Source organism: Babylonia areolata, chromosome 16 (assembly GCF_041734735.1).
Source record: "Babylonia areolata isolate BAREFJ2019XMU chromosome 16, ASM4173473v1, whole genome shotgun sequence".
NCBI classification, from domain to species: Eukaryota; Metazoa; Mollusca; class Gastropoda; order Neogastropoda; family Buccinidae; genus Babylonia; species Babylonia areolata.
The window spans coordinates 21,142,937-21,167,936 of record NC_134891.1 but is presented as its reverse complement, the minus strand read 5'-3'; the positions used below and the strand labels follow the sequence as shown (position 1 = coordinate 21,167,936).

Sequence of the window (25,000 nt, the reverse complement as noted above, 5' to 3'; positions counted from 1 at the left end):
TTAATTATTATAAGAACAACAGCGTAGGAGAGAAAGAAAAGAAAACAACAACAACAACAACGGCAACAACAACAGCAGCAACAACAACAGCAAGCCACCACCGTCATCATTACTACTGATCCTCATCCCCCCTCCTTTTTCCGACCACCACCACCACCACCACCGTCACCATCCTCCTCACACACACCCGCACCCTTCTTCCTCCATCCTCCAGATCCCCCCTCGACACAACGCCCCCACCACACACACACACACCCCACACCCTCACCCGCCAAACTCCTCGATCCCCAGTTTGTATTTGTATTTCTCTTTTTTTTTTTTATCATAACAGATATTTCTGTGTGAAATTCGGGGGCTGTTCTGCCCAGGGAGAGCGCGTCGCTACACAACAGCCCCCCCCCACCCCCCCTCCCCCGCTCCCCATCACTCTAGTCACTTCTTCGCTTCAATTCATCTTCACTTCGCTCCCCATCATTCCATTCACTTCCCTACCCATTACTTTCCATCACTTCCTTCACTTCACTTTCCTCCGCGCCACTTCCATTTTACCTCCCTTCACTTTCTTTGTCTTCCCTTCCCATCACTTCCCTTCCCGTTCCCGTTCCATTCCCTTCTTCACTTCCTGAACTTCCCCTCACTCCCCCCTACCTCCCTCACGCACCCCCCACCCCCCCGCCCCTCACCCCCACACCCCCTACCCCCACCTCCCTCACCCTCACCCTCACACACGGAGCGACACGGGTAGAGGAAGGCACCGCCGTCGCAGGCCGGGAAGAGCATCTGGCACTTCCTGAACTTCCCATCACTCCCCCTACCTCCCTCACGGCCCATACCCCCACCCCTTCCCCACCCACCCGCTACTCCCACCCCCAACCCCCCGCTCCTCACCCCCACACCTCCTACCCCAACCTCCATCACCCTCACCCTCACACACGGAGCGACATGGGTAGAGGAAGGCACCGCCGTCGCAGGCCGGGAAGAGCATCTGGCAGGTGTAGAAGAGGGCGCTGCCGGCCGCGCACCCGCCGGAGACGACCGGCTCCAGGTACTCGTAGAAATAGAGCAGGGTGGTGGCCTGGTCGTGGGCACCCCAGGTGCTGGGCAAGGTGCCGTTGACGTACCCGAAATGCCGGCACGCTGGGATGGAGATGGGCTCGCAGCGATCTGCATGGACAGGGGGGTGGGGGGTGAATTTCCCTTTGATTCATTTGTTGCACTTACTACTAATAATAGTAATACTCATTCAATCACCAAGCAAAGCACACACACACACACACGCACGCACGCGCCCGCGCTCATTTTCATGCACGAATACACACGTGTATGTACACACATGTTAACATAATTGCGCTTTTATGATAGTGGGATAAGTGAGAAAAGGAACAGTTTTTATTGCAAACACAATTTACACGAGGTCAAGAAGAAACAAACAACGACACTACTGTAACATTTTAAACACTAACGTTTCTCAAATAATGTCCATTCATAGCAAAACAGACATACTTTGAAACTCAGGGGGTTTTTTGTTTTGTTTTGTTTTTTTGTTGTTGTTTTTGTTTGTTTGGTTGGTTTGTTTTGTTTTTTTTTTTGCTTCTTTATAATTATGCGTGCCCTCCCGTGAAATGAACTTTCGTTATGATTAGAATGTGTGGATCGTTCGTTTATTTATTTATAGTCTGTTCATCTAAGATGATAGTATTAGACTGTCATCATGTAGAATGTGTGGAAAGAACTGATTTGTGTCCTATCTTTAAAGCCAAATCTGAACTCAACAGACTACATTTTTCAAGGGAAAACGAATTCATTTAAAGTTAACCACACACACACACACACACACACACACACAGATACTCACGTTCCATGGGGGGGGTGGAGGCAGGGGTGGTCGTGGTGGTCATGGTGGTGGTTGTGGTAGTGGAGGTGGTAGTGGAGGTGGGGGAAGGGGCCAGGAGGCAGAGGGTGGGGTCCGACTGGAACATCCTGCAGTTCATGTTGAGGATGTCCCCATTGTCGTAGCAGCTATTCTCCACGTCTGTTTCCACAAACAACACAGTCACTAACCCCCTATATGAGGAGAAGAAGAAGGAGGAGGAGGAGGAGGAAGAGGAGGAGGAGGAAGAGAAGAGGAAAAGAAGGAGGAGGAGAAGAAGAAGGAGGAGGAGGAGAAGAAGAAGAAGAAGGAAAAGAAGAAGAAGAAGAAGGAGGAGGAGGAGGAGGAAGAGGAGGAGGAAGAAGAGGAAAAGAAGGAGGAGAAGAAGAAGAAGAAGGAGGAGGAGGAGGAAGAGAAGAGGAAAAGAAGGAGGAGAAGAAGAAGAAGAAGGATGAGGATGAGGAGGAGGGGGAGGAGAACAAGAACAGGGAGAACAACGACCCACCCCCACCCCCCCGCCCACACTGCTCCGCCCTCCCCCCCCCCACACACACACGCACACACACATCCCACACCCACCCACCTTCACAGAAGCTGCGACAGGGGTAGGTCACATTGTCCTCCAGCGCCTCATCACACTTGGGAAAGAACACAGAGCACATGAAGAACTCTACGTCTGGGTGGCACTCAGACAGGACAGCAGGCATGGCCCATTTCTCGAACTCATGTACGTTCGCCGTCAAGTTTTCGGCGAACCACGTCGGGAAATAGGTCGTCTCGAAGCCCAGTCGCCGGCAGCGGTCGTAGGTTTGCGGCGAACACGTGTCTGAGGGAAATATGTATATATGTATGTATGTATGATAGTCAGTCTTTTTCTTCTTCTTCTGTCTTCGTGGGCTGCAACTCCCACGTTCACTCGTATGTACACGAGTGGGCTTTTACGTGTATGACCGTTTTTACCCCGCCATGTAGTCAGCCATACTCCGCTTTCGGGGTTGTGCATGCTGGGTATGTTCTTGTTTCCATAACCCGCCGAACGCTGACATGGATTACAGTATATGATCTTCTGCGTGCGTATAGACACGAAGGGGGTTCAAGCACTAGCAGGTCTGCACATATTATGGTTGACCTGGGAGATCGGAAAAATCTCCACCCTTTACCCACCAGGCGCCGTGACGGAGATTCAAACCCGGGACCCTCAGATTGAAAGTCCAACGCTTTAACCACTCGGCTATTGCGCCCGTCAGTCATGTTCGACTATGACCATCATCAGAACAGCAGAGGAGGTAAACGCTGTACCGACTATCTGGGCTAGAATCTGATTTATAGTGGAGAGTGTCTTGCCCAAGCTACATCCCCACTCTCTCAGCCAAGAAGGTTTTAGGACATTCGGCGTTGGGACGGTTCCCAAAGGCTAACTAGCCCCCCAAGGCTGCAGCACAAAGAGCCAGTGCAATTTTGCCTCCTAGTTTGAGAGTCATGGTCCTTCACAAAAGACCAAGCTGTAAATGATTTCCCAATGCAATGCATTGACAATACAGTTCTCACTTTGCTGTTGACCTAACTGTAAACTAATGTCAATCTGTGATATAAGCTCACATACTAACATATATGTACACGCGTATGTAGGTAGATAGTTTAGTAAGTAGGGAAGTGTGTGTATGTGTGTATGTATCTTTGTGTTCTTGACTTCGTCCTTCATGGGCTGCCTTGGAAAGTCAGTTTCAGTTTCAGTTTCAGTATCTGTAGTTCAAGGAGGCGTCACTGCGTTCAGACAAATCCATATACGCTACACCACATCTGCCAAGCAGATACCTGACCAGCAGCGTAACCCAACGCGCTTTGTCAGGCCTTGAGAAAAAATAAATAAAATAAAATAAAAAAATAAATAAATTAATAATAATAATGAAAATAAAATAAATAAAATAAATAAATTAAATAAAAAAACAATAAAAAAAATAATATAAAAAGAGAACAATGATGATAAATAAGCAAATAAATGTTAAAAAAAAAGAAGAAATCATTGGCTTGGGACGTTTCTCCCTCGCTGTGTCTAAGAACACCACTAAACTATGATTGGTGTCTCAGGGTCACTTTCCATAGGGGGTGACAATTCACTGCCAACACCGAGATGACCGAGGAGCAAACGGGATGAAACTGCAGTCATATTTGTATTTGTATTCCTTTTTATCACAACAGATTTCTCTGTGTGAAATTCGGGCTGCTCTCCCCAGGGACAGCGCGTCGCTACACTACAGCGCCACCCATTCTTTTTTTTTTCTTTTTTTTTCTTTTTTTTTTTTTTTTTTTTTTTTTTTACTGCGTGCAGTTTTATTTGTTTTTCCTATCAAAGCGGATTTTTCTACAGAATTGTTTCCAAGAACAACCCTTTTGTTGCTGTGAGTTCTTTTACGTGCGCTAAGTGCATGCTGCACACGGGACTGCGGTTTATCGTCTCATCCGAATGACTAGCGTCCAGACCACCACTCAAGGTCTAGTGGAGGGGGGTGGGGGGATATCGGCGGCTGAGCCGTGATTCGAACCAGCGCGCTCAGATTCTCTCGCTTCCTTGGCGGACGCGTTACCTCTGGGCTGTCACTCCACAGGATGTGTAGTCAAGGAAGTTCTCTACTACAGTGAGGTCAAAATCATGGGATTCCTAACTGCAGGCTTTGAGAGTCTTCTTCTCTCCTCCTCCTCCTCCTCCTCCTTCTTCTTCTTTTCCTCCTCCTCCTCCTCCTCCTTCTTCTTCTTCTCCTTCTTCTTATGTTTTCTTTTTTTTCTTTTTACCTTACAATACTTTTCTTCTCCTCCTCCTCCTCCTCCTCCTCCTCCTTCTTCTTCTTCTTCTTCTTATGTTTTCTTTTTTTCTTTTTCTTTTTTTACCTTACAATACTTTTCTATTCTTTTTAAAATAATTTTTACCTTGCAAAGTTATTTTCAGGTATCGGATGGTCTTCTTTACCTGTCACATGCAATTTGTTTTCCTCCACTGTCATCTTGTACGTACTTTGGTTCAAACAGTGGCCGGTAACAGCTCTTCGTGATCTAAGTCAAGGCAACAACACCACACAATACTTTCCCTGTGTCAGTGCTAGTTTGTCTGACAATGTTTGGCTTATTATTGCAGCAGTGTTGAGCTGATCCCCCTGTGCTGAGCATATATTTACGACCTCCCTTGTGTCCTTTTTCGAATCTATTGCCATAAAATGCAATAAATCATTTGCGAGGTATTCTATTAGTTACTATTATTTCTCTTGTCGTGACATATTTTGTTATCCTGTTTCCTTCCTAATTTTGCTCCAAAGCTCATGATATCCTTTGTGAAGTCATTAGATTATGACTTTCCCCCGCTATGATTCACCAAACTATGATTGGTGTCTCTGAATCACTTGCCAAAGGGGGGATGAGTCATTAACGTTGATGCTGACTTATGCCGACATATCTGCGGAGTCCAAAACGGACAATACCGCAGTCGTATCAGGAATACAACTGACTCTCTCCTTCCCATGTAGAGATTTTTAATGGCACCATGTCGTAGTCATGAAAGCCTTTGCATTTAACATATAAAAAACAACAACAAAGTTTTTGCAAATTAGGAATATCGCAAGGTGTTGTTTAATTTTTTATATCCTCTGCTGTTGTGCTATACGAACTAGAAAATTAATACACACAACAGCAGTTCATCCACGTCTTCATATCTTGTTCAGATTCAGCAAATGTTTGCTGGAGAACAGCTTCTTCAGGCGGGGACACACACACACACACACACACACACACACAGAGTCACACACACACACACACACACACACACAAAACAGGAAATCACACTCTCTTGATGTCCTGGAGCCAGTTGCATTGCTTGGTTCTAAGTTTTTGACAGTTGCACATGACTAAATGCCTACGTTGACCGAACTACGCCATTGGTCAGTTCCACAATCAGTAGTGGATTACGACCATACTAGGCTCTTCCGTCCGAGCAATGCAACTGGCTCCTGGGCCCCACTCCATGTAGAAAGAACGGAAGTAATTGCAGTCTTGTTATGTTAAGTTTTGGCATGTCGAAAAAAAACCTTGTAAGTTTTCACTGTATATAAAACAACAGCTACTTAACGGCAAGCAGCACAGAAACAAAAAGTTTCACAGCCTGATTTACATAGCAACCAGTGAGTAAAAACTTTCAGGTATAAGGAAAAAAGGGTAATGTTCAACTTTAGAATACTAAACTCAGGGGGGCTGTTTAGACGAAAAGCAAAGGGTGTTTTAGGATCACCTCGATGCGCTGAGTTGAATGGAACCCTCAGCTAAGCTCTAGGACCACTCCTTTCCCATGAAACTGCGACAAATACACAGTAAGCTGAGTGCTCCTTCCCCACCTGCACGCCATTTTGACTGCAATGAAAACACACAGAGATTGATGACGCGACCACCCGCGTGATCAGCAGTCAAAATGGCTTGCAGGTGGTTGCTCTGGCTGTGATCGGCTGAGCTTACTGTGTATAAAATTGTCGCAGTTTCATGGGAAAGTAGTGGTCGTACAGCTTAGCTGAGGGTTCCATTCAACTTAGCGCATCGAGGTGAGCCTAAGACACCCTTTGTTTTTCGTCTAAACAGCCCCCCTGAGTTTAGTATTCTAAAGTTGAACATTACCGGAAAAAAGAAAAAAGACAGGTAAGGAAGAATCAACGAAAGAAGATCTTCTTCTCCCCTCTCCCCTCACCCTCACCTGCTTCAGGGACGGGAGTGGTGGTGACTGAAGGGAAAGGGGACTCCAAACATGGCGGCTCCTCCGGAAACCCGTCACACTCCAGAGGGAAGGGAAAGTACTCGTAACAAAGCTGCACCATCGCTGCACGGTGAAACACAACAGATATAATTCATTGCCCTTGGGAGTTGTGGGTTCGGGGGGGTGGGGTGGGGGGGCAGCTAGGGGGGGCGTCAAAATAAAGAAGGAAGGAAAGAGGAATTAAGAGGAGAAGAGAGGAAGAAAATATACGTACAATGGGTGTAAAGAAAGAACGGAAAGAAAATGTAATTTTAAAAAAATTTAAAAAGAACAAAAATACAAACGGGAAAAAGGAAGAACAGACGCAATAGTTAGGAAGACATGAGAAAAAACAACAACCCTACTTGCTGTTTTTAGCACGGAGGTTATATCGAGGAAGGGAGAGAGATAGGTGGGGAGGGAGGAAGAAACAGATAGACTGGCAAATCAACATGACAAAGAGAGACAGACAGACAGACAGACAGACAGACAGACAGACAGAGACAGAGAGGGGAAGTAGGGAGGGAAAGAGAGAGAGACCGAACGAAAGTGAGGGAGAGACACACAGACAGACAAACAGGTAGGCAGGCAGATTTATACAGAGATAGCGAGAGACAGAGACATAGCGGGGAAGACAAAATGGGACACACACACACAGATCCAAAAAGACAGCACACACACACACACACACACACACACACACACACGCACACGCACACGCACACACAATCCCAACTCACTCTGACAGAGGTCCAGGCACGGGAAAAACCTGGATGGAGGCGGCGGTGCACTGCCCCTACTCCCCCCTCCCCCAACCGCCCTCCCTTCCCCCCCCCCCACACCCACCACACACACTCTCCATCCCAACACCCACGCACCCCCTCCTCAAACAATCACACACATACACACACACACACACCACCAAAACACACACAAACCCATCCCCAGTGGTGGTCTGGACGCTAGTCATTCGGATGAGACGATAAACCGAGGTCCCGTGTGCAGCAAGCACTTTGCGCACGTAAAAGAACCCACGGCAACAAAAGGGTTGTTCCTGGCAAAATTTTGTAGAAAAATCCACTGCGATAGGAAAAAAAAAAAAAAACTGCATGCAGGAATTTTTTTTTTTTTAATGGGTGGCGCTGTAGTGTAGCGACGCGTTCTCCCTGGGGGAGAGCAGCCCGCATTTCACACAGAGAAATCTGTTGTGATAAAAAGAAATACAAATACAAGTACACACACACACACAAACACACCCACCCACACCAACCCCATTACCCACACACACACACACACACACACACACACACACTAACGCAAATCCCACACACACACCACCACCTCCACCCCCACTCCCTCCCACTCACTCTGACACAGGTCCAGGCAGGGGAAGGTCTGGATGGAGGCAGCGCTGCAGGGTGGGAAGGCGAAGCCGCAGAAGAAGGTGGGGTCGGAAGTGCAGCCGGACGTCAGACTGTCGTTGGCCATGTAGTCATAGTCCAGCACAGCGTCCTCCACCGTGACGGAGCCAAGCAGATTGGGCAGCGAGTAGTGGCCATAGCCCAGTCCCTGACAGGGCGGGAACTGCAGCTCCAGGCAATCGACTGTGATTTTTTTTTTTTTTTTTTTTTTTGAGGGGGGTGGGGGTGGGGGCGGGAGGAAGGAGGGAGAGGGGGTGGGTGGGGGGAGGAGGGAGATGGGCGTGAGGGAAGGAAGTGGGGAAGTGGGTGGAGAGTGGTGTGGTGGTGGGGGGGATGGAGAGGGAGAGAGGTGGGAAGGAGGTTATTATTTGAATCTATCTTATTCTATTTCTATTTCATTGTGTTTTCGTTTATGCTTTTTTTGTTTTTTCGATTTATTTATTTATTCATTTATTTGCTTGTTTATCTACTTATTTGTTTATTCATTTGTTTGTTTATATATATATATATATATATATATATATATATATATATATATATATATATATATAGTAGTGTAAGTAGTAGTGTACACAGTAGTGGTAGTAGTAGTAGCAGTAGAAGTAGTAGTATCATTTTCATTATCATTATTATTATCATCATTATCATTAATATAACCATCATCATCATCATCATTACTATTCTCTTCTTTCTTCTTTCTTTTAATTATAATCAATGATGATGATATAGGTCAACAACGGTGATTAATCCTGAGCTTATTTTACAACAGAGAATCGAAGTGGAAATTAAAAAAAAAAAAACCCTGATGATTTATTGTGTGAGTACGTGAAAAAGCAGAAGCGAAACAAAGATAATGCTAGGAGACAAAGTGCAAGTACAGGTATCTAACTCATGCTCCTCTCCGAAATTGCATAATTCTATGCCCCACTTGCACACAATCCCCCCCCCCCACTCCTCCCCACTCTCCCTTCCCTTTGGCCAACATCGCCACAAAATACACACAAACACACACACACACAAAACACACACACACACACACACACACACACACACACACACACAAAACACACACACACGCACACGCACACACACACATACATACCACGCCACACACAAACAACACCCACCCATCCACCCCCACCTCATACCCCCTCCCCCTACCACATCTCTCTCTCTCTCTCTCTCTCTCTCTCTCTCTCTCTACTGGAGTGCACAATGAAGATATTGTCACCACAACTTCGTCCTCATCCCCCACCAAACCCCAATGCAACTGTAATTATGCCTGTGGCCTATATGCAATTAAATAATTCGCATTCTCTGTCTGTCTCTCTGTCCTTTCCCCCTCTCTTCCACAGTATCAGCGAGTTGAAAAAAAATAAATAAAAAAGAAAACTAAACAATTTAGTTTCTCTAAAAAAATTTTTTTTTTTTAAATAATAATAACCTGACAGCAATGACACGTACTAATAGTAACACGCACACTAACACAGTACTAACTTGGCAAGGGCAACGTAGTCGTAGTAGATGCTTCCGTCGTTGTCGTCGTGGATTCGGATTCTGTGGTCGTGGATTCGGATTCTGTTGTCGTGGATTCGGATTCTGTGGTCGTTGTGGATTCTGTGGTCGTTGTGGGCGGTGTGGGTTCTGAGGTCGTTGCAGTTGTTGAAGTGCTTGAGTCTGTGCTGGAGGAATCGGTGGTGCTGGAGGTGGTGGTGGTGGTGGTTGATGATGTTGAAGAAGATGCTGTTGACGTTGTTAATGATGACGACGATGTCGACGACGACGGTGTGGGGGGAGACGTCGTCGTGGAGGTGGAGGATGTTGATGATGTTGTTGACGGTGATGATGACGATGAGGGCTCCTGGGACGTGGAGGAGGTGGACGTGGAAGGCACAGTGGAGGTGTATGGAATGTAATCTGTAAGTAAATAAAGAAAGAAAGAAGAAGAAGAAGAAGAAGAAGAAGAATTAGGGGGGCTATAATAATAATAATAATCATAATAATAATAATAATAATATTTGATTTTTATATAGCGCTATAATACAGGCATAAGCAAGCTCTAAGCGCTTTACAATCCAGTACCTAAAGTGAAACAAGAAAGCATATAAAAAGTAGTAGAAACATAAAAACAGAATCATTAATATTATAAAAAAAAAAAAAAAACAACACACAATGCATAAAACTCACAAAGTAACATACTATCAATACTACAACTGTTACACTCCAACACTCACACTAACACCCACGCAAAGACACACACATGATTAAACGGCTGAGATGACAGCAATTTTCACTAAAAATATATACATGTAAAAAGGAACATAATTGTAATCTGCATGCCACAGATTTTGTAAAAATTGTAAAATAAAATTTTGGATAGAAAAGGTAAAAGGGGTAAAAATCGGGTCATTCTCCCTTTCGAACCACAGCACCACCATCCATCTACCCACTCCCATTCTCGCTACTTTTCCATCACACACACATTGCCATGGGCCTGGGACAACAGCACTATTTGAGTTATGACAAGTATTTTTAAAGAGATAAATTTTAAGATTTACTTTAAAGGTAGATATATGAGTTGTTTGTCTTAAAGCAATAGGCAGAGAATTCCAAGTTGTTGGGCCGAAGACGGAAAATGACCTCTTTCCACAGGAGTTAAGGAAGTATCGGGGAACAGTTAGCTGGGAGGAATCAAGAGATCTCAATGTTCTGTTTGGCAAGTGCGGGTTAACAAGCTCAGAAAGATATGAGGGTATGGTATCACAATTCAGGCACTGAAAGCAAAGGCAGGCAACTTTATATTCAATTCTGACTTGAACAGGCAACCAATGAAGTGTCCGCAGGAGAGCAGTAGCACTCTCTCTCCTCGACTTTTTAAGGACGAGTCGAGCTGCACTATTCTGTATTTTCTAGAGCTTGTACAGTTTATCATTGGGAAGGCCAGCAAAGAGAGAATTACAATAATTTAGGCGGGATAAAATGAAGGCAACAGTAAGTTTGTTGGCGGCATCAGCAGACAAGGAAAGGGCGGATTTACTAATCTTACGAAGCTGAAAGTAAAGAACTTTACACAGGTGGTTCACATGAGTTTCCATCGTGAGGGATGAATCGAGGTAAAAACCAAGATTGCGAACAGAACTAGAAAAAGAAATTTCTATGCCAGAACAAATGATAGACGTTGTATTTATCTGCTTGAGCTTATTTTTTATTACCAGTCAACATGAGTTCTATTGAATGTTCGTTTGATTTGATTACTTTGACGATATCACACTGAACAAAATAATATTTTCCAAAAAGAAAACAAACACTTTGAAAAGTTGCTATTGGGGTCTGAACGTCCATCGTGTCTGTATATGTATAGATCTATATAATCATATCATGTTGTAAAAATACCTGCGCAGAATATTCATTATGAAAAAGAAAAATGTTATCACTAGCCTGTTACGTTTACAGTTTCTCAAACTGACCGCACATAATCACAAGTATAATGTCACCTCTGGAACGCCTAGTTTCTGAAACCATCAGCACTGGTGGTGTGTCCATCGAGATCGATGATGACCATCGTTGTCATCCAGCTGGGGGATGGGGGGAGGGTGTGGTGGGGTGGGGGGAGGATGCTCATGAATCTATCTGTGAATGCGCAGATGGCTGAATAGTCCAATCTGCGCACGAAATGTTCGCTGACAGTTGGGGCAGACAAAGACAGGCATATCATTGTCAGGGAGCTTGTTTGCCCGTGACTTTCTGGCCTGCCTCTTCTGAACAGCTGCAGCAGTCCTGTTGGCCTCGCACAACTTGGCGCCTTTGTGCACAGCAGCGCGCCATTTGTCACGGTCCACTGCAGATTCCTCCCAGGAGTCAGGGTTGATATCAAACGCTTTAAGAGAGACTTTCAGAGTATCTCTGAAGCGCTTCTGACCTCCGTGTGATCTCTTCCCTTGTTGCAGCTCGCCATAGAAGAGCCTTTTGGGCAGCCGATGGTCTGGCATGCGCGCCACGTGTCCAGGCCAACATCACAGTCAGCACTAAACGTAACTGAAACTACACACCTCTCGAACGGTTTCTTAAACTTAAAGCGCTAACCAAGATCGCAAAAGACACACCTCTTGAACGAAAATTTTCTAGACCTGGTAGCGCTAAAGGAATTCTGCACCGACGCACCAATCGAATTAACCATTTTCTGAAACGGAAAGTACTCATCAAGATGTTAATGGCACACCCTTCAAACTGGAAATGAATGTGGTGGTCTGATAACGCTTCACTCACCTGTCAAATGAATGTAGCGTTTACTCTCCTACGGAACGAGATTATTTGACACTGACTGAATCTGGAAAAGGAAGCAGCTTGGTTCTACAGTTACACCCACCTATCAAGTTAACAGTTTCTGGAATGATGTCGAGGATGGTGTCTTTCTCCGCAACCAAAGTGCGCAGCTCCTTCTGCAGAAACTCCCGCACCCGCTCAGGTGTCTTCCGGTCGACCAGCTCCGTCACATCCGGGTGGAAGTCGACGGAGAAAGACACTTCCGTCCCTTGGGAGCTGTGGAAGCTTTTATTATATATATATATATATATATATATATATATCCACATATATTTTTCAATGTTCCATTTTTGATACAGCGTCGATCAATTGCAGAAGTGCGAACATAAGAAGGGAAAAGGGGGACAATAAAGAGAGAAAAACAGAACAAAATATAAAATAAAAGGAACGAAAAAGAGAAATACACAACAGACATACAAAAATATTAACCTGAGGTCAACTACTGCGAACAAATAACAAATGAAAAGGAAAGGGAACACCCATTCTATCAACAACAACAAAAACCGAAACAAAAACCAACGTACACACACTACTTACTTATTCGGTAAAAGTCTAATTAGATATTCATCCATTTACCTATCTATCAATTACATACATACATACATACATATCTATCTCTCTTTCTCTACCCTTCGCAGAATTTTGAAGAAGAAAAAAATAGGAAAGGAGAAGGATGTTGAGAATGATCTATCTATTAATCTATCGGTCTTACTGTGTGTTTATCCACCTGTGCCATTATCTGTCTTGTCAACTATTCATCTGTCTGTCTGGCTACCTACCTACTTAGTATGCTCACAAGAGAAGAGAAGAAAGAGAGTAAGAGAGAGAGGGGGGGGAGAAAGGGGGAGGAGGAGGTGGGTATACAGAGAGGAAAGAAGAAGCTGGAGAGAGGCTGGGAAAGTAGAGAAATGGGGCAAGGGTGGGTGAGGGTTAAGAAAAAGCGAAAGACATTTACCCTTATATTTCCCCACAAAACAGAAATGTGTTGTTGTTGTTTTTTAACAATACATCAAACTGGAGATACAAGAAGAAGAAAACAAAATCGTTCTTCTATCAGGCACATAATTATCTATATCACCATCTGGTGAATTAAGTGGAATGCATTCACTGACTTTTTTTTCTTGTAAGTGATCTGACACATATTTTAAACAAACTCATCAACAATAGTTCTCAGAGGGGAAAAAAAAAAAAAATATATATATATATATATATATATATATATATATATATATATATATACATACATATATATATATATCACCACATCATTATTATGTTAGCCTATCAGTAAACCACAAACATAATACTTTGTCCAAACACTCGTCCACAAATTTCCCCCGAAAAACAAAGGATACATGCATACGAATATGTTTGTATCCAAAGAATACTCACTTGTGTAATCATGTGCTCCGATAATAATTGTCTATGAATTTATTCAAATTGTAGGCTATGCAACAAGGAATACTCACTTGCGTAATCTCGTGCTCCGAAAATAATTTTCTAACGACGACTTGCGGACAATGGATAAAAACTGAAACAGGAAAGAAAAATAATAAAAGTTGGACTCGAAACTGAGTTTCGAAACTGAAATTCAAAAGACTATATTATTATTGACAGTTTTAAACAAGTTGAACAAAAAACATGTTCATCTGGGGTCCTTCAAATGTTCGTCAACAGAATGATGAGCGAACAGAAAGATCTGAACAGCCCCTACTACCTTCTGTAATTTCTATGAACATACCATTCATCATGTAAAAAAAAAAAATTAAACATTCAGGTAACTCAAGAGTCAAACACAGAGAAAATGAAGAAGACATTGTTTGTGTGTGTGTGTGTGTGTGTGTGTGTGTGTGTGTGTGTGTGTGTGTGTGTGTGTGTGTGTGAGGAGAGAGGGGAGTGAAAGAGAGAAAGAGAGGGAAACTGACAGACAGACAGGCAGGCAGGTAGGCAGACAGACAAACAGAGACAGAAAGATCATTCTAATCAAAAGAGCTACATTCAAATACAGATCTAAACGAAAAAAGAAAAGAAAAAAAAAGAGAATGAAAAAAAAAAAAGATAGATCACAAGAAAAGAAAGAAACAAAAACAAGGAACAGAAAATCAAAGGCTATGAAAATAATACGACTCAGAGGAAGAAAGAAAGAAAAGCTAGATAGAAGAAACTTATGTAAACGGGACATGGATCACAAAACCAAAAGACCATGCACATTCCTCTTCAGAGGAAAAGAGAGAGCGAGAGCGAGAGAGAGAGAGAGAGAGAGAGAGAGAGATTAAAAGAAAAGAAAAAATAAGACAAAGAACATAAAAATCAAAAGTTCATGAAAAGAACGACTTAGATGAAGAAAAAAAAGAAAGAAAGAAAAAAGAGAAAGAAAATAGAGATAAAAAGAAAAGAAAGGAAAGAAAGAAAGACATAGAACAGAAAAATCAAAAGCTCACGAAAAGACCGACTCAAAGAAAGAAAGAAAAGATTAAAAGAAAACTAAGCAAAAAGGACAAGGAACAGAACAATCAAAACCTCATGAAAAGACCGACTCAGAGAAAGAAAAAAGAAAGAAAACTATGACAAGAACGACTCAGAGGAAGGAAGAAAGAAACGAAAGAAAGAAAGAAAGACAGACAGAAAGAAAGAAAAGAAAGAAAGAAAGAAAAGAAATAAAATTTTAAAAATCACTATGTAAAAAGGACAAGGAATAGAACAATAGAGCAATAGCCAAGTGGTTAAAGCGTTGGACTGTCAATCTGAGGGTCCCGGGTTCGAATCACGGTGACGGCGCCTGGTGGGTGAAAGGTGGATATTTTTACGATCTACCAGGTCAACATATGTGCAGACCTGCTAGTGCCTGAACCCCCTTCGTGTGCATACGCACGCAGAAGATCAAATACGCACGTTAAAGATCCTGTAATCCATGTCAGCGTTCGGTGGGTTATGGAAACAAGAACATACCCAGCATGCACACCCCCGAAAACGGAGTATGGCTGCCTACATAGCGGGGTAAAAACGGTCATACACGTAAAACCCCACTCGTGTGCATACGAGTGAACGTGGGAATTGCAGCCCACGAACGCTGAAAAGAAGAAGAAGAACAACAACAACCAAAAGCTATGAAAAACATACGACTCAGAAAGAAGGAAAGAACTGAACAGAGAAATCAAAGGATCGTGAAAAGAATGACTCAGAGGAAGAAAGAAAGAAAAGAAAAGCCAAAAAAAAAAAAAGAAAGAAAGAAAGAAAAAAAAACACTATGTAAAAAGGACAAGGAATAGAACAATCAAAAGGTATGAAAAGAACGACTCAGAGGAAGGAAGAAAGAAAGAAAGAAAAGATAAATAAAATGTTAAAAACACTATTTAAATAGGACAAGGAATGGAACAATCAAAAGCTCATGAAAAGAACGTCTCAGAGAAAGAAAGAAAGAAGGAAAGAAAGTAAACATGGATAAAAAGAAAACTATAACAAGAACGACTCAAAGAAAGAAAGAAAGAAAGAAAAGATAGATAAAAAAAAAAGAGAGAAAACCATGTAAAACGGACAATGAATAGAACAATCAAAAGCTCATGAAAAGAACGACTCAGAGAAAGAAGGAAAAAAAGAAAGAAAGAAAGAAGGAAAGAAAGAAAACATAGATAAAAAAAAAAAAAGACTATAACAAAAACGACTCAAAGAAAGAAAGAAAAAAAAAGAAAAAAAGGACAGATAGACCGAACAAAAAGACAGATTAAAGAAAAGACATACACAAAGAAAAAGACAGACACAAAAGAAAACCACATTTAAAAAAATATTTTTAAAAGGACAAAGGAAAGGAACAATAAAATAAATAAATAAATAAATAAATAGGTTGGTGTAAAGGCCGACTCACATCTTTGGCCAAGTTGTCCTCCAGCTGTTTTCTGGGCCCCGTCCATACTGAGTGCAGCTGTAAATTACCGCTGTATGTGATCACCGCTGCAACCCACAAACCACACACGCACACGCACACGCACGCACACGCACACGAACACACACGCGTGACCGCACACACACACACACACACACACACACGCGCGCGCGCGCACGCACGCACACGCACGCACAGAGGCACACACACACACACACACACACACACACACACACACACACACACACACACACACACACACACAAACCCATTAGCGAAACAAACCAAAAAAACAAAAAAATGAAGATCGGTCTGTGATTAATCTATGACTTAACAAAGAAGCAATTAAAACCAATATAAGGGAAAGAAGAAGAAGAACAAGGAGGAGGAGGAGAAATAACCAACATGAATTTAAAAAACAAAACAAAACAAAATAAAATAAATTAATGAAAACTAGAAGCTAGAAGAGGGAAAGAACAAACAAATAATCACAAAAAAGACTTCTTTTTCTGTTCTTTTTCTTTTTATACTTTGGAAATTTCCGTTGTCTCTAATGATCACAGTTGAAAGGAATGATGTCCCTTATACAGACAGACATGCAGAAAGACAGACTGACAGAGAGACAGAGACAGGTCGAGGAAAGACAGGGAAGGGTGGTTAGGAGAGAGGGAGGGGGGTAGTGGTTAGTGCGAGGTTAGACAGGAGCAGAGAGACAGAGACAGACAGACAGAGAGAGTGAGACGGAGAGATAAAGATAGAAACGGAGAGAGAGAGACACACACACACAGAGAGTCAGACAGACAGGGACATAGAGAGGAAGAGACACAGAGAGTGACAGAGACATTGGTAGAATGCGAATAATTCCAAACGAAACTGAAGTGTGAACCTAGCTGTCACGACATTACAATCAGCATCTTTAAATTTAAATGCATGATATGGTTTTAAAACACTTATACCTGATTAAATAAGAGAGAGAGGGGGGGTGAGGGGGGAAGCGAGCGAGCGAGCGGGAGAGAGAGAAACAGAGAGAGACAGAGAAAGGAGCAGAGACACACACACACAGACACAGTACAGAGAGATGGAGAGAGAGAGAAAGAGCACAGAGAGATAGAGACAGAGATCGACAGAGATACAGACAGACGACAGGGGAAGACGACAGGGGAAAAGAGACAGAGATGGTAGAACATACAGACAGACAGATAGACAGACAAACAATGAGTGACAGAGACAGGCAGAAAAAGAGGAAGACAAAGAGTCTGGTATAAAAAGAAGAAACCACTGCTCTAAAAATACATGGATAGCTCATTGGCCAGACAAGCTGAAGCCAACTGGACGCCATATTGTTTCTCGTAACTGGCTGTCAGTCCGTTGACAAGTCGTCTGCTAACTGGTGGTAGTTTCTGAACTGTAAGCGTGTATATTCGACGAAATCGTGTTATGCTTGCCCCCACACGACATGCCAAATGTTGTGTGTGTGTGTGTGTGTGTGTGTGTGTGTGTGTGTGTGTGTGTGTGTGTGTGTGTGTGTGTGTGTGTGTGTGTGTGTTGTTGATGTTTCTGTTTGTTTGTTTGTTTGTTTGTGTGTTTGCTAATTTGTTTTTACGAGTGCCCCCTCCCTCTCCCTCCTCTCTCTCTCCCTTTCTTGCCCCTCCATCCATCTCTGCCTTCCTAAGTTTCTCAGTTTATTTTGTTGTGGTTTGTTGTTGTCGTTTTCTTAATTCTTTGTACACACACGCCCACCCTCCTTGCCAAAAAATCCTCTCCCTCCTCTATCCCCGACCCCAAAAGATTCGGAGGCTGTTTGGTGGTTTTTTTTCTTCTTCTTCTTCTTCTTCCCTTCTGTTCTCGTCTGGTGTTCTTTGTTGGGGTTTGTGTGTGTGTGTGTGTGTGTGTGTGTGTGTGTGTGTGTGTGTGTGTGTGTGTGTGTGTGTGTGTGTGTGTGTGTTTCTATTCTTTTTCTTTCAATCCCCAAACTCCAAAAGCGTGTTTCTCGTTTGATATATTTCTGTACTACTTTTTAGTTTGGTGTGTGTGTGTGTGTGTGTGTGTGTGTGTGTGTGTGTGTGTGCGCGCGCGCGCGCGTGCGTGCGTGTGTGCGTGCGCGCGCGCGCGCGCGTGTGTGTGTAAAAAGTCTTTGTACTACTTTGTTTATGGGTTCTTTTTGCTTTTGTTCTTCTTCTTCTTCTTTTTTTTTATTTTAAATGTATTTATTTATTCATTCGTTTATTCACATATTTATTCATTTTTGTCTATCTATTTACTGTTTATTTAGCTAGGTAGTTAGTTATTTATCTATTAATTCACTTGTTTGTTTGTTTGTTTGTTTGTTTATAACTCCTTTCTTTTTCTCAAGGCCTGACTAAGCGCGTTGGGTTACGCCGCTGGTCAGGCATCTGCTTAGCAGATGTGGTGTAGCAGTATATGGATTTGTCCGAACACAGTGACGCCTCCTTGAGCTGCTGATACTGATACTGATACTAATAACATTTGTTTTTTTTTACTGCGTATCTATCAATTTATCTATTCATAATCATATCTAGCTAGTTTGCTAGAGGCTGGGGGAGTGTGGGTTGGGAGGGGGGCTGTTGGAGGGGGGGCGGGGTGTGAGAGTCTGGGGGAGGTAATGATGGTAATAGTCAGTACTGTTTCGGACGAGACGATAAACCGAGGTCCCGTGTGCAACATGCACTTTGCGAACGTAAAAGAACCCACGGCAACAAAAGGGTTGTCCCTGGCAAAATTCTGTAGAAAAATCCACTTCGATTGGAAAAAAAAAAAACTGCACGCAGGAAACAATACAAAAAAAGGGGGGGTGGGGGTGGGGGGGGTGAGCACTGTTGTATAGAGATGCGCTCTCCCTGAGGAAAGCAGCCCGAATTTCACACAGAAAACTCTGATGTGACAAAAAGAAATACAAAATACAAATATTTTTTTTACCTTCGTAGGTGATGACGGCTGCAATGATGTAGACCTGCATGCCTGAAGAGGGGAGGGAGAGGACCATATTCACTCACTCACACACACACACACACACACACACACACACACACACACACACACACACACACACGGCGAGGCACAACAACAGCAACAACAACAGCAAACTGCTAGTGGTATGGTTATGGTGGCTAAGTGCTGCGCTTTTTATCCTACATCTCTGATCTGTTTTAGTGAAGGTGTGTTAGGGTGCGGTGGGCGGGAGTGTGTGGGGGGTGGGGGGAGGGAGGGTTTGGGGGGAGTGTGAGGGGGGATGGAGGATTGCAGCGGTGGATGGATAGAGAGAGGGAGAGAGAGAGGGGCGGAGAGAGAGGGAGTGAGGGAGAGAGGGAGAGAGAGAGGGGCGGAGAGAGAGTGAGAGAGAGAGGGAGAGAGAGGGAGGGAGAGAGAGGGAGAGAGAGAGGTGGGAGAGAGAGAGGGAGAGAGAGAGAGAGAGAGACGGAGGGAGGGAGAGAGAGGGGGAGAGAGAGATAGAGAGAGAGACGGAGGGAGGGAGAGAGAGGGGAGACAGAAAAAAGAGAGGGAGAGAGAGGGAGAGAGAAAGAGAGAGGGGGGAGAGAGAGGAGGGAGGGAGAGAGAGGGAGAGAGAAAGGGGGGGGAGAAATAAGGAGATAGGAAGGGAGGGAGAGAGAGAGAGAGAGAGAGAGAGAGAGAGAGAGAGAGAGAGAGAGAGAGAGAGAGAGAGAGAATCTTCGCTTTTTTTTTTTTTTTTTTTTTTTTAGCTTTTCTAGCACATCACTTCTAGGTTGTTGCTTTCACTTCTTTCCTTCTTTTTTCTTTTCTTTTTTTTTTTTTTTTCTTCTTCTTCTTTTCTCGTGGCTTACCACTCTGAAAACTTTATTATTATTATTATTATGGTGGTGGTTGCCATTGCTCTTGCCTCTGTTGTTGTTGTTGTTGTTTGTTGTACTGGCACAACTTTGGGATCTGTCAGAAGAAGTGACTATTCGGCAGTGGAATATACTGCAAGGGCTGTGTCTCACAAATGCCACTTTAAAAAAAAATTGAATGTCTTATTTGACCACAGCACACATAATACAGTTTCTGTCAACTTCCTGTTTCAGTATCTTCTTCTTCTTCTTCTTCTTCTTCTTCTTCTTCTTCTTCTTCTCCTCCTCCTCCTCCTCCTCCTCCTTCTTCTTCTTTTTAAAATTGACACTGCAAAAGTGAAAACACAGTTCTTGTTTATCCAAGAACACACCTCAAGACTCTGTTGGAGCTGTAATAATCTTCATCATCTATTTCGATATTTTCATGTTTTCGCTTCTTTTTTTTTTCTTTTCTTTTTTTTTCAGTTTCTTCCTTTTTGATGCTTCTCTCAACATATTTTAAAAATCTTTTTGCACACTCACACAGAAAAATACACAAAGACACACACATATATGAATGCATATATATATATATATATATATATATATATATATGTGTGTGTGTGTGTGTGTGTGTGTGTGTGTGTGTGTGTGTGTGTGTGTGTGTGTGTGTGTATGTACATGCGCGCGCACACAATTTATATAGAGGGGAGAGAGAGAGAGAATGAATGAGACTGAGAGGGAAACTGAGAGAGAGAGAGAGAGAGAGAGAGAGAGAGAGAGAGAGAGAGAGACTGAAAGAGAGACTGAGGGAGAGAAAGAATGAGAGAGAGAGATAGAGAAGCACAACAGACAGAAACGCAGACCACAGATCGAAATGAGACAGACAGACAGACAGACAGATAGACAGACAAGCTCAGCGTTGAACTTTCATTTTGAAAGCCTCGATTGACGGGTGCAACAGCCGAGTGGTTAAAGCGTTGGACTTTCAATCTGAGGGTCCCGGGTTCGAATCACGGTGACGGCGCCTGGTGGGTAAAGGGTGGAGATTTTTACGATCTCCCACGTCAACATATGTGCAGACCTGCTAGTGCCTGAACCCCCTTCGTGTGCATATGCAAGCAGAAGATCAAATACGCACGTTAAAGATCCTGTAATCCATGTCAGCGTTCGGTGGGTTATGGAAACAAGAACATTCCCAGCATGCAAACCCGAAAGCGGAGTACGGCTGCCTACATGGCGGGGTAAAAACGGTCATACACGTAAAAGCCCACTCGTGTGCATGCGAGTGGGCGTGGGAGTTGCGGCCCACGAGCGCAGAAGAAGAAGAAAGCCTCGATCTCACTCTTACGCAAAACTCACTGACCAAGTAGGCAATGAGACATCAGGGACTTGCTTCTCGCTTTAAAGATGAAATAAAATAAAAACAAAATAGAATAAAAATAAGATAAAATAAAATAAAGACAAAAGAGAGAGAAAAACAAAATAGCCAGTAAAGAAGGATGACATTCGGTTTGTTTAAGTCAGTGCACAAGCAGGCTTACAAAAACCGGTTATGCTGATGACTGGAGATGAGAACGCGAGCAAAGCTAACACATCCCCCCCCACCCACCCACCCCCTCACTTCCCGCACCCCCCTCACCCTCCACACCCCCGCACCCCCCTTCCCCCTAGTCCCTACCCCCCATCCATGGACCCACTCCCCCTCCGTGCTTAAACAACTGGACTGCACACACACACACACACACGCGCGCGCGCGCCAGACGCAAACACCACTAAAATTTTAAGATAGTTTAAATTGCCTGAAAACATTTATCTGCTTCTCAGTTGCACCATCACAGGTATATACACACACACACACACACACACACACACACACACACACACACACACACACACACACACTACAACACACACACACACACACACACACACACACACACACACACACACACACACACACTGAATGCTACTGCAATGAAGAAAAAAATAGGACAACAAAATAAAAACAACAACAACAACAAATAGATAAAGAAAAAAAGAAAAAAGAAAAAAAAAACAGATGGAACAAATAGATGGTAAACGAAAACAAGTTCTGCAAGCGCGGAAAAAGGCGCGCATTATACTATTGTTGTGATGCATAGTTAAGGACCTTGACATATCGTTTTAGGAACAATCTGATGACCTAACCATGCATAGACAGGACCTTGACATATCGTTTTAGGAACAATCTGACCTAACCATGCACAGCCAGGACCTTGACACATCGTTTTAGGAACAATCTGATTACCTAACCATGCACAGCCAGGACCTTACTTGGGAACGATGTGATTACCTAAACATGCATAGGACCTTGAACACCCCCCCCCCCCCCCCTCCACCCTCCCACCCGTATCCACACACACACCCTCCACTTCACCTTAAGTGGTAGCCTGGTTGCGCCTGCTAGTCTTTCGGATGAGAGGGAAAATCGAGGTCCCGTGTGAAGCATGCACTTTTGCGCACGTACATGAACCCACAGCAACAGAATGGTTGCCCCTGGTAAAGTTCTTTCGGGAAAAACAAAAACTCCACTTTGATAGTAAATCGAGTACATTTGCAGGCGGACTATATATGCGTGCAGCTGTACTGTGGCGAGGCGTTCTCCTTGGGGAGTGCAGCCCGATTATTTCACACAATTAAATCGGTTGTAACAATCCAATCTAATCCTATTGCAATTCATTGTGATCCAACGCAATGCAATGCAATATAATACAATACGATGCAGTGCAATAAAATGCAATGCAATACAGTGCAGTATAATGCAATACAATGCAATCCAATACAATACAATATAATGCAATACGATACGATACGATACGATACAATGCAATACAATACAATGCAATGTAATGCAATGTAATGAAATACAATGCAATGCAATGTAATGAAATACAATGCAATGCAATGCAATACGATACAATACAATGCAATGCAACACAATAAGAGACGAGACGACACACAATGCGATACAATAAACCACAATACAGTGCAATTCAATACAAAGACACACAAGCAAAACACAAACACAGCACAATGCAATAAACGCAACGCAACGCAACGCAATGCCATTTCATGCAACACAACGCAGCAACTAAATCACGCGAAACAGTGTTTGACTGTTCTTAGTAAATTACACTAAAATTGTACGGCCTACGTTTCCTAAACACTTCCACAATCAGTTTCTGATGATAACGAGAAGAAGAAAAACCTGTTAACGTCAGAAAAAGAAATAAACAAATAAATAAATAAACAAACAAATAGATAAATGAATAAACATATGAATGAATGAATGAACAAACGAATAAATAAATAAATAAATAAACGGATGGTATGCCAAACGCTCCTTGCACTGAGCGAGCGAATTGGACTGGTTCTGAAATTTTAAATTTGAATATGCTGAGCCGCTAAGAATTGAAACCGTCTTTGTGTCAACAGTCAAGACACGCGAACGCGAACACGTTCTTTATTATAACTTAATCTTTTTTTCAGAGGCCTCGCCTCAATCGTGAGGAGAGACTCGGTGCAGACGTTGGACATCTGACCAAGTGTTTACCAGTGGCCAGGGTTCGAGGCTTTGTTTCGGCGGGGGGGTTGCGTGTCTTGAGAGAGGCAGTTTATTCACTCCCGACTTTTCTTCTCAGTTTACCGAAGTGTGATCGAGTACGTGATTTCGTTCGTTTGGAGAAGGAGGTTATAACATCGGGTGGAAAGGAAGGACAGAGAGAGTGGGTGAGGGAGAGGGAGGGAGAGAGAGAGAGAGAGTGACAGAGACAGGTAGAGAGAGAGAGAATGACAGAGACAGGTAGAGAGAGAGAGAATGACAGAGACAGGTAGAGAGAGAGAGTGACAGAGACAGGTAGAGAGAGAGAGAGTGACAGAGACAGAGACAGGTAGAGAGAGAGTGACAGAGACAGGTAGAGAGAGAGAGAATGACAGAGACAGAGACAGGTAGAGAGAGAGACAGAGAGTGACAGTGACAAAGACAGGTAGAGAGAGAGAGTGACAGAGACAGAGACAGGTAGAGAGAGAGTGACAGAGACAGGTAGAGAGAGAGAGTGACAAAGACAGACAGGTAGAGAGAGAGTGACAAAGACAGAGACAGGTAGAGAGAGAGTAACAGAGACAGAGACAGGTAGAGAGAGAGTGACAGAGACAGGTAGAGAGAGAGAGAGTGACAGTGACAAAGACAGGTAGAGAGAGAGTGACAAAGACAGACAGGTAGAGAGAGAGTGACAAAGACAGAGACAGGTAGAGAGAGAGTGACAAAGACAGAGACAGGTAGAGACAGAGACAGGGACAAGGACAGGTAGAGAGTGACAGAGACAATGACAGAGACAGGTAGAGAGAGAGAGAGAGAGAGTGACAGAGACAGTGACAGGGACAGGTAGAGAGAGAGTGACAGTGACAGAGACAGGTAGAGAGAGAGTGTGACAGTGACAGAGACAGGTAGAGAGAGAGAGTGACAGAGACAGAGATAGAGAGAGACAGGCAGAAAGAGTGTGTGACAGAGACAGAGAGAGACAGGTAGAGAGAGATATAGAGAGAGTGACACAGTGACACACACACACACATACATATATATATATATATATATATATATATATATATATATATATATACACATACATACATACATACATATATCTGTGTGTGTGTGTACAGTGACAGGGACTGAGAGAGATATATACAGTGACAGAGACAGGGACAGGTAGAGAGAGAGACAGAGGGAGAGAGACAGAAACAGGGACAGAAACAGGGATAGGTAGAGAGAGACTGGGACAGACAGACAGCGAAAGACAGATAATCAGGCCGACCAACCGAATGACCGACAGACAGACAGACAAAGACATTGAGAGAAGACAGCAACAGACAAATAGAGTAGCAGAAAGACAG

General features: G+C 43.4%; 1 protein-coding gene across 9 annotated transcripts in view; it reads right to left on the bottom strand.

Annotated features, from left to right (window-relative positions):
- Window positions 1-25,000, bottom strand: part of LOC143291233 (uncharacterized) — a 188,471-nt gene that overhangs the window by 41,864 nt on the left and 121,607 nt on the right. For 8 of the 9 annotated variants that reach the window (XM_076601015.1, XM_076601011.1, XM_076601012.1 and 5 more), the window contains 9 exons: window positions 16,242-16,327; window positions 13,849-13,910; window positions 12,423-12,595; window positions 9,554-9,973; window positions 8,003-8,239; window positions 6,597-6,719; window positions 2,454-2,696; window positions 1,856-2,032; window positions 925-1,164 (listed from right to left, as the gene is read on the bottom strand). In XM_076601015.1, coding sequence (XP_076457130.1) covers window positions 925-1,164; window positions 1,856-2,032; window positions 2,454-2,696; window positions 6,597-6,719; window positions 8,003-8,239; window positions 9,554-9,973; window positions 12,423-12,595; window positions 13,849-13,910; window positions 16,242-16,327 — 1,761 coding nt within the window. Of the gene's footprint in view, window positions 1-924; window positions 1,165-1,855; window positions 2,033-2,453; window positions 2,697-6,596; window positions 6,720-8,002; window positions 8,240-9,553; window positions 9,974-12,422; window positions 12,596-13,848; window positions 13,911-16,241; window positions 16,328-19,196; window positions 19,239-25,000 lie in introns of those variants that run through there. The other variant, XM_076601016.1, reaches the window with a different exon arrangement.